A 10,063-nucleotide genomic window follows, 5' to 3' on the forward strand; every position below is an offset into this window, starting at 1 on the left:
ACCACTCACACGCAGTGTAACGGTCGCGATGTTCCGCCTTCAATATAAAAGCCGTTAAACTAACGCTTTCAACACGGAGGCTATCAAATCCGATTTTGTGGCGTTGTAAACTACAAAATTGCACTTTAAACGTTACTCGAAAGCATTGTTTCGTATCTGGGACAAACCCATGCTACAAAGGGGCTCCTGTTATCCTCTTGCTTGAGTAAAACATAACACGTATCTGGAGGGGTTTATTTAGAAAAAAACGTAACCGGAACTAGCTTGGTCGCGCTTTCGTTAGCCTGACGACATTGTGGGCGAAGGGGGAGGTAAGTAATTATTTAGGGGGAAGAAAGAAAGAAACAAAGTTGTCGACTGTGCAGTGCTCACGGGGAGGGATTTTTATTTATCACGAGCGGCTCTTTTAGTCCTGCACCGGCCTGCTGGGGGTTGATTCGAGTGTAACGGCGCGCCGGTTTCCCCCTCAGTTCCTGCTGTCCTCCCAAACTTCCCCGCTGCTTTCCTACCGAGTCCCGAACAGGATTTCTCTTTTGAAAACGGGAATGATAAAAGGAGTCGAGCACAGGCGGATGGACGGAGGAGTGTAAAGCCAGTGCGGTGTGTGCGCTTTCCGTTGGCTCGCTTACAACTAAAATACGCCTTTTCTGTCATTATTTTCCCTCCTCCGAGTAACTTTTCCCCCTGAGATGAATGGCAGAAGTCGGGTGAGTCGACTATCTGCGAACAAGCGGATTTCTGCTTTTCTCGTCTACACTGGACCCACATGAAGAGGTGATAGCCTGCATCCTGCTGAACCTCTCTCTCCCTCGCTCTCTCTCTCTCCCCCCGCTTTGTGCTTCGTTAAGAGGAAATTCAAACCCCAGACTGGAGGAGATCCGCGATAGCAGCCCGAGACTTGGCTCGAGTGTATTTAAGTCTTCTTTTTAAAAACTTTAAACAGAGACCATGCAGCTGTGGAGCCACATGAGGGTCCACAAAGGAGGCCCTCTGCGATCATAGGTCCACGCAGAAGTCTCCTGGATGTCTGTCTCTCCCGTTTCCTGGCTGGATTGAATTGTGTTAGTAATTTTTTTGTACTCCAATGGATTCTTCCTCACCACAGCCTACCTGTACCTGTGGATTTACCACATGAGGGCAGCCAGGTGACTCACAGGACTCAAGTCATGTAACCACCCTGTAATGTCTTAAAAGTTTTTATTTATCTGCTCTTTTTTTGTATTTATTGTATCTGTATAGAAGGGGTCGTGCTTTTGTTTTTCTTTTGTAGCTTTGAACTAGATTCCAGGCCAGTTTTTTAATTTCTTGTTACAGATTTTATTGTAGCCGTCACAAGGGAATAACTGTAGATTTCAGTCTTTGTTCTGCTGTACGTCCACTCACACTGTATTTGAGTGCAGTACTCTGTAACATTTAAAAAAACAGAGAGAGGGGGGAGTTGCTGTAAGACTTGACTTTGCCCAGGCAGGTGTGTGTGTGAGAGGGAGCACAGGAAGGCTTAATCATGGACAGGCCGATAAGCAAGCTGCTGGAGAAGCTGAAGCTAACGGACTCGGGGAGTGTGAAATTCAACGTGTCGAAGAAAAAGCACGACTCCTCCAGCAACTCCAATAACAGCAACGCCAACACCGGCGTCCCTGTGGGCGGCAGCGGAGGAGGGGGCAGCGTTCTGCCGCTGGCTCCCAGCTCTGCAGCTGCCTCGCCCGCAAGACCTGGCCAGTTCCCGCTTGCCTCGGCAACCACAAGTGATCCATGTGTGCCAGCAAGTGGGAGAGGAGGAGGAGGCGGCGGCACAGGAGGAGGAGGAGGAGGAATGGGGTTGACTTCCTCTCAGCTCCTCACCACACCATCTACTTCCTCCACAGTGGGCACCATCCCCCCAGATGTTGAGCAACCATCTCACCCCTCTACCTTGGCACCGCTGAGGCGTCCTTCCTCTCAGCAGCGGGCTTCCTGCTACCTGGGTGAAGGTGTAGATTCCCACCTTAGGCGTGAGTCCGGCCTGAGTCCCGAGTGCGACCCCATGGGAGCGTTCGGCTCCAAGGTGTCCCTCAATCAACGTCGATACTCATTGGAGCTTCAGCAGCTGGTCCAACGACAGCAGCTCCTGTCCCAGCCGCCTCCACTCTCCGTCCCGCCACCATACCCTGCTGCATCGGGATATGGATCGGCGCCCAGAGGCGGCGGAGGCGGCTTGGCTGAGCCCGGCTACCTCTCTGAGCCTGAGCGGCACAAACGCCTGTCTCTCCAGGAAACCCTGTTCTACAAGCGGCTGAGCACAGGCAACGATCTGTGGGAGAGCACCCGGCCGGCATCCCTCTCTCATCCACCACATCGCCCATCTGATATGAGCGGAGGAGGTGTGGGAGGTGGAGGCCTCTTTTACCCGCCAGGGCCAACCCTGAGTCCGTGCTCATCCTTCAGCTTCCAGGAGTCTGTGCTGGTCAGCCCCAGGTCCAGCTTTGCCTCCAGCACGGCCAGCGGAGGAGGAGGAGGGAGTCCCATGGGGAGCCGCTGCAGCAGCAACCGGACCAGTGGCATCAGTCTCGGCTACGACTTGCGCTATTCTGCATCCGGAGGCCTCCCTACCCAGCAGCAGTCCCCATCTGTGCCGACCGGAGGCTCTGCAACTGGATACGGAGTCCCGGGCAGGGCCGGAGTGACCTCCGTAGAGGCCTGGACTCAGTACCTGGAGGCAGGGATACGTTCAGGTGTGTACGATAGCCGTCACTCCTACCCGCCTGCGGTTGGGAGTCCCGCGGCAACGTGTTATCAGACAGCTCCAGATTGGTGGGAAGAGCAGCAGGCGGGCGTACGAGGCAAAGATCCAGGCACGATGGGAGAGAGGGCCCGATACTCAGACCTGCCCGGCACCCGATACCAGGAAGAGCTGACCCGACTTCTGCTGAGAGATGCTGCGCTGGAGGGCGATGGGCTGCTGGAGGGCCTGATGCTGAAGGAGCAGGCTCTCAGCCTCACGCCTCACGCCAAATCGGGCGTCACGCCAGCAGGAGGGCTGGCCAAACCTCAGGAGGAGCCAGGAGCCTTGCCTGGGAGAGAAGCAACAGAAAACCGGCAGGAGTTCTTTGGTGAGATCCTTATTTTATTTTATTTTTAATTTTTATAAATTTATTTTGCAAAACAAAAAGTAAAAGAAGCAAATCAGTGGGACTGGATGGAGATGGGCAGCTGTGTTTAACTTTAAAAACAGTAAAATCACATCCCTAACCCGACCCAGCAGCCTCACTGCTCATCCATCCCCACGGCGTCCGCCCCTCACTGTGTTATTACTGTTGTCCTCACCGCCTGGTGTCGGATCACAGGTTTCTCTCTAAATGAAAGGGTTGTATGGATGGATGGACAGATTAATAGTTGAAAGAGTGTGTATGGATTGGTGGATGGTGCCACAGAACCTGCAGAGACATGCAGGGTCATAACACACAAAGCATTAAAGGAGTGGAGAAGGGGAGGGGGGAGGAGGGGAAAGAAAAAAAAAAACATCAGCCTGGCTTCAGAAACCGAGATGCAGACAAGTAGACGTGTTTGACCGGAGAGAGGAAAGAAAATCAGTGCGCTAAAAGTTACGCACGGTTGTCAGCTGATGTTTGCACATCTTGCCAATTTGCCACAGTGGTGGTGCGCACAGAGGGCTAATGCAGCGGATCTGCACGCCGATTAAAGTGCAAAATTCTGCTGTAACACTCAGACATAAATTACATGGTTCCATATAAACACAGCTCCAGCCATTACTGAGTCACACAAGATTAGGGCTCCAGTTCTCTCAGTGTGTGTGTGTGTGTGTGCGCGAGCGTGTGTGTGTTAGGATGGCTAGATGAATGTGCGTATGTCTCTGTGTGTATATTGTTTCTTTGTGGCAGGGTGTGTCCCCCCCCCCCCCTTTGAGTGACTTCAGGCCACAGTAACGCAGTGTGTGTGTGAGTCATGTGTATATGTGTGTGTGTGTAATGCTGCCTTGGCGTGTGCAGGGGTGGTGTGCTGTAGCCTGTTTTTCAGCTCAGGTATGTGTGCCTGGAGGGGACATACAATACTGTATTCCTCTCAGCCATTAGCGAGGAATCAGAAGCTCTGAGCCGTGAAGACAGACGCCCTGAGCTCAGCTCGGCAGCACACACCTGTGTTCAGGTGTAAAGCTGAACAAAATTAAAAAAAAATAAACGCAGTAATAATGAAAAAAGAAAGTAAAAATGGAAGAAGAGGAACATAAACTGAACAGATGTCGATTTATAGCTTTTAAGCTTCATTGTTTCACGCTCATTTTGTACATGCTCAGAGTTTCCAGCATGGAGGGCGGCATGTGTGCGAGTGTGTGAGCCAAAAGTTTAGGCTTCAGGCTGCTATAAATGCGTTTCAGCGAGTGTTATTTTATTTTAATAGGATGTGGCTCAGAGCATAGAAAGCTTCTGTTTGTCAGGGGCAGTCAATCAGAAAAAAGCAGGAAGAGGATGAACTGAGGGGCCACACAGACCCAGTATAAGATAAGTAAGGATTATTTTGAGCTGTGACTCATGCAAAGCTGCTCTAGTAGAGTCCTATAATTAAAACAAAATGGAAATAAGAATAACAGGTCCACCTTAAATACCTTATATTGTCTCATGATGTGAAAAGAACAAGGTGTAGTCACACAAATGTAGTCATGCGATGTGTCTATTGATTCGTTTTAAGTCATGAAAGGAGAGCAGATGTAGTTCAAAGTGTGACATTTGTCATTTTCTTTGGTTTCAACTTGACTTTTGTGCCCCTAGTGAGCTTTATTTTGAAAAACCCTTTGTTTTTAAACCCTAAGTTCAGTCTTCTCTTTTCGTTCTTTTCAGTGATTAATGTCAACCCCGCTTTCTTTCCATCTCTTTCTATATGCAGCCGTTTTCATACATTATATTTAAAGTTTCGGCTCTTTGGTTTTTGGCTTTGGCACCGGCTCATGCCTCTTCCTAAATATCGGAGGGATTGTCCAAGCTCGCAGAAGCAGGGTGTAGGAATTCTTGATTTGTGTGGCACTCCCTGAGCCACATTAGAAAGGAGAAGGGGGGGAAAAAGCTCAGACCAACCCTTAAATGGATCACAGAAAGAGTGATGCGCAGGCCACCACATTTCTGCTTTACATATGATTGTGGAATGAGGTTGGAGACAAACAGGCTCATTTTTGAAGCTTTTTCACAGAAGTAAAACTGATTACTTGCATTTCTTTTTTTGTAGGTCCATTTTGCTTGGTTATCTTCAGTATTTCAGCCCCCAAAAATGCCACCAAGCTTCTTGTTTCTTAGCCACTGGCCAGCAATTTAAGGAAAGCTGCACAAGCGTTAATTTCTATTAATTTTGTCGTTGCTTGCTTTGTAGTTTTGGCCCCCAGCATGGCAGGGGGAGGGAAAAAATGGCTATGATGTTAAATCTCCAAATTGCTCTTAATGTGGGGGGTTTAAGTTTAAATTTAAAGGTCTCGGTCTCCAAACTCCAGAAGAAAGAATCGTCTATGTTCTGGAAAAGCTGCCAAGAAGTCAGATCCGGCGGAGTTTCCCTTTAATAACAGAGTGGCTCGGCAGATACTCATGAGTGGATGAGCAAACAGGCTGGCATGGGTAACGAGGTTTTAACTGTGTGAAAATCCCCTAGGTGGTGCGAACGAGAGGATTTACAAGTGTTGACACTTTGTGTGGAGTTGGATTTCAGACACATTCTCCAGGAATGCGTCGTAAACAGAGCGCTGAGAGCCCCCGCCGAGCCATTGCTCCCGACTAAATGCGAGTTTGTGTCCCGGCAGGAACCTGCGTGAAGTGTGGGAAAGGAGTGTACGGGGCGGATAACGCCTGCCAGGCTCTGGAAAACCTCTATCACACTCGCTGCTTCACCTGCGTGTCCTGCGGTGAGTACGGCTTCCCCCCACCCACGCACACAGACACACACACACCTGACCAAACACAGCAATGATGATCAGGCTTAATGATGAATTTGTGCCACCGCCACACCTTCTGCAAACGCCCTCTTTGAAGCATTTACCACAAAAATGTGCAGATTTAATTATGCTGAGTCACCTCTGCCCCCATCTGCAGGACGCACCCTGAGAAACAAGGACTTCTACAATGTCAACGGCTCTGTGTACTGTAAAGAGGATTATATGGTAAGAGTCGAGGCCGAGGCTTGTTTTGTCATCCGCCTCTCTCACACACAAACACACTCAGACGTGCTCGGAGTCGGTTTGGGGGGAATCGAGGTTGCGATATTAGTAATCTCTTTGTTTTAATTACAGTTTTCGGGATTCCAGGCGGCTGCGGAGAAGTGTAGCGTGTGTGGCCACCTTATTCTCGAACAGGTGAGGGCTCTGTGTGAGTGTGTGAGAACCAGCACGCCAAATACCTCCCAAACATTTGGAAGAACTCAGAAGAAACGCTCTAATCTTTAATCTTCCTTTTAGTTATTTACATCCAACGTTTCCCATAATGCCTTCGAAGAATCCCTCGGAGAGTAGAGAAATTCAGTGACGTCCTTCTGTTGGCTGCTCGTTGGTTTCCCACGACAGATTTTCACTGGAATGTTTGCCTTGGGTTTTTGATAAAGGGAAAAAAATGGCTCTGCAGTGATTATCTTAAAACTTTTCACCATATTTGAACCACATAATACCCATAATATAAATAGCAGGCTGTCACTGTGTCTGTGATCCACAAGCATTATTTTCTGCATCAGTGGCTCGAAAACTTGTTGGTGCAACAGTGTTGAGAGGGGAAAATGCATTCCTGCTGGACTCGGGAGTTTAATTGGAAACACTGCTGCTTAAAGTATAACATTCAAGTTAATAAAGTTTATTCTTTTGTCTCCTGTTGAACGCTGTCTGGTCTCTGCTGGATTACTGATTGAAAGTGGAGGATGTTGGCAGGACAGTGTGGTAATGCTAAACCTGTTATTACCTGAGTCTGATGCTCTTTTTGGCTTTATGGGAAGTCCCCCCTCCCCCTTTTCTTTTTAAATATGGCACCAAATCATTCGAGACTTTAATGCATTACAGAAAGAAAACCAGTAATCATCTATGTGCAAGGGATTGACAACAATGGGGACAAAAAACCTCACTTTTAACTGGAAGCTGTCCCCAAGTAGCTAGAAAATGTAACTTCAGGGTAAACAGAAGAGCCACGGTGCAAAGGGAGCTGGAGTAGAGGGCTGTGACAGGATGTCATCATTAATGGTTGTACTGTTTAGCTGGCTGTGTGAGTCTTTGACTGGTGGGGGGGTGAAGTCACTGCTATTTGAAAATACTCAGAACAGCTTCAAGGTTTGTATTCTTTTATTTGTTTTTTGAGCAACCAGATTGTAAGTTCTGGTCAGAGACATGTTTGCTTTTGATGCCATTATACTCAAGATGAGGGAGATATCGTCAAAGCTGGGCGGCCTACATCAAATCCGATATAGTCTGTTTTGATGTAATCTGCTTTCTTTGGAGGAAGAAGAAACGGAAGACTAGAAAAAGTAAAACCTAACAAAATTTTCTCTGTTCCTTTTATGCTCCTACACACACACACACACACACACACACACCCTTCACAATAGCCAACCACTCCCTTGCAGTTGGTGGATCCTTATCCAGCCTTTGATATTTTTATTTTTGAACTTAAATCTTAGATCTGGTTGTTCTCACCCTCAGATCCTGCAGGCTCTTGGGAACTCGTACCATCCCGGTTGTTTCCGCTGTGTGGTGTGCTCCAAGGCTCTGGATGGGGTGCCTTTCACCGTTGACCAGCACAGCAAAATTTACTGCGTTGCAGACTACAACAAGTGAGTATTGTACCCGAGCACAAAACGGTCAGACTGGAGCCTTTGCTGGACAAATCCTGGTCCCTGGGCCTTATGTTTGACACTCCTGCTATAAGAGCTTCAGCTGTTCTGTACTGAAGATGTTATGAAGTTTGCACATTTAACATTTTGCAGAATGTGCTGCTGCTTAAAAATAACCGCTCCTGTGTCTCACTGCAGGACTTTTGCCCCGAAGTGCGCTGCCTGTTTACAACCCATCTTGCCTACTGAGGTGAGTAATGCTGACCTATCTCGTACTGTTCCTCTTCCTACCATTTAAGCTCCCATCTGGTTAAGCCTTCCCTCCTAGAAGGCCCCATCTGCTCTGATTGGTCAGCTGGCCTGGTTTAAAAAATGAGCTGTGGCTTGCACTCATGAACCGTGAGTGTAGACACTGCCCTCTAAAAGCTGCTGTGTCACAACACTTCGGATTCAGCGGTGTATGTTTGAACCAGAATCTGTCCCACAGCAAGGAATTAGCATGACTGTGTTCATAATTTACTTTGTTTTGGGCAGTTTTCCAAACTTTACACAGCAGTGTGACACAAAACAGGCAGGAAAGCACTGGAAACGTGGCTCTGCTGACCTCTGTTTGCTGTTTCAGGGCAGTGAAGACATCCTCAGGGTCGTGTCTATGAACAAAGACTACCACTTTGAGTGCTACCATTGTGAGGTAAGTGACAACTTAACGTTTCTGACTTCGTTTTGAAGCGAACCCACAGCTGACCTCGCCCCGTCTCCTCTCTTCCACCCTCAGGAGTGCGGCAAGCAGCTCTCCGATAAGCCCGGCTCGCAGTGCTTCCCTCTGGACTCCCACCTCCTCTGCCACTCGTGCCATGTGAACAGAGTGTGCACCACACATAACGTCCCCCCTCACAACACACACTGATCGGCTTCTATGCAGCTGTAGATTTATTTTTATGTAAAAGCTGGTCTTAATATGCTGTCCATCCCCCTCCCATTCGCTCTTTCTTTACAACAAACCTGCTGAGATTGAGATGTTTTCACACTTCACCTTTATTTTGTCTGACTTGGATCAGTTTCTGATTGCCACATGTACTGCCTGCTGTACTTCTTGTACTATTACTGTACAACAGTTAAAAGGGAACAGGAAAACTACTGCTTTTTTAATTCTTTACCCTAATGTGGCTACTGTTTGCTGTAGAGAAATGAGGGATTTTTTTTGTTTTTGTACATACATTATTGCTATCAGAAGTTTTGCACTTAAATTTGACTTTACTGTAAGAGATTTGTTACGTGAATCTGTACAAGTTGGAAAACACATTACTGTAATGATTATGTTGTAATAAATATTTTCTCTGCTCACACAGATTGTGTAGCTAGGTCAAAATTCAAAGAGGAGTCATCGTGCTTTCTTGTTTCGTGTCTGTTTTGGCTGCTGCCTGTCGGGGTCACCACAGTGGATCATCTGCCTCCATCTCTAATATCCTGAACCTCCTCTGAGATATTCTTTTTGCATCCTTTGTCCCATATGTCCACTCTCTGCACGTCTAAACCATCTTAAGCATGTCTCTATAATAACTTTGTCTCCAAACTGCTCACCCCTCCAGTCCATTCTGCTCACTACCAGTGAAAATGTTAACACCTCCACCTTGGCCTCCTGTCTTTTTGTCAGGAGACAATGACACTGACCATACATCATAGCAGGTCTCATTACAATCTTGTAAACCTTGTCACAAATCACCCGACACTCCTCTACACCCACTCCACCTGTCTTGTGCACTGTCCATAGCTTTGAACGATTGACTCCAGGTATTTAAACTCACTCCCTCTACAGGTGTTAACTTGTACAATTACAATGTCATCTGCAGTTAAGAGTCCACAGACACTCCTACCTGACCTCTCAAAGCAAATATCACATCTGTATAGCTCCTTTTAAGTATGAAGCCACACTACTAATCACCGATCACCTCAGTCTTATTTAAACATGACCGAAAGGTTCAAGTAATGAAGGCACGGTTATATTCAAGAAAAAATCCCCATGAACCAAAACCCCTGGCTTCAGACTGCTCTTAATTCATTTTCTGCTCTTAGTTATGAACGTCAGCAAGAGGGGATCTTCCAAATATGGTCATCTCAGCACAGAAGCCCCACCCACCTGCTACTAATCATATCTTCTGTTTGCAAGAGGCAACCAATCATTAGAATAGAAGGGAGCTAAAGGAGCATGTTTAAGTCTGGGTGAACAGGGTGGTTCAGTATGAGAATAAATAAGGATTATTTTTAACTGTGAATCATCCAAAGC

The 10,063-nt window shown here is 47.4% G+C and overlaps 1 protein-coding gene across 2 annotated transcripts; it reads left to right on the forward strand.

Annotated features, from left to right (window-relative positions):
- Positions 1–9,154, forward strand: ajuba (ajuba LIM protein). Of its 2 annotated transcripts, XM_005949436.3 has the most exons (9): positions 1–1,061; positions 1,469–3,089; positions 5,777–5,878; positions 6,066–6,133; positions 6,263–6,325; positions 7,649–7,779; positions 7,978–8,029; positions 8,402–8,470; positions 8,555–9,154. In XM_005949436.3, exons 2-9 carry the CDS (start codon positions 1,505–1,507, stop codon positions 8,684–8,686), a joined length of 2,202 nt encoding a protein of 733 aa, XP_005949498.1. In that variant the 5' UTR covers positions 1–1,061; positions 1,469–1,504; the 3' UTR covers positions 8,687–9,154. The 2 variants fall into 2 exon arrangements, with proteins under 2 accessions (XP_005949498.1, XP_014185482.1); XM_014329996.2 differs by having other exon boundaries at positions 1–3,089.
- Positions 9,155–10,063: the final 909 nt, after the last annotated feature.

Source organism: Haplochromis burtoni, unplaced genomic scaffold (assembly GCF_018398535.1).
Source record: "Haplochromis burtoni strain Fernald_Lab_line unplaced genomic scaffold, NCSU_Asbu1 Contig_663, whole genome shotgun sequence".
Taxonomy (NCBI): Eukaryota; Metazoa; Chordata; class Actinopteri; order Cichliformes; family Cichlidae; genus Haplochromis; species Haplochromis burtoni.

What these genes read in the sequence shown, in the direction of transcription:
- ajuba (XM_014329996.2), top strand. Translation starts at nt 1,505, where the DNA reads ATGGACAGGCCGATAAGCAAGCTGCTGGAGAAGCTGAAGCTAACGGAC. An exon ending in AAACCGGCAGGAGTTCTTTG is followed by an intron (nt 3,090 to 5,776) that starts GTGAGATCCTTA and finishes GTGTCCCGGCAG; the next exon opens with GAACCTGCGTGAAGTGTGGG. An exon ending in TGCGTTGCAGACTACAACAA is followed by an intron (nt 7,780 to 7,977) that starts GTGAGTATTGTA and finishes GTCTCACTGCAG; the next exon opens with GACTTTTGCCCCGAAGTGCG.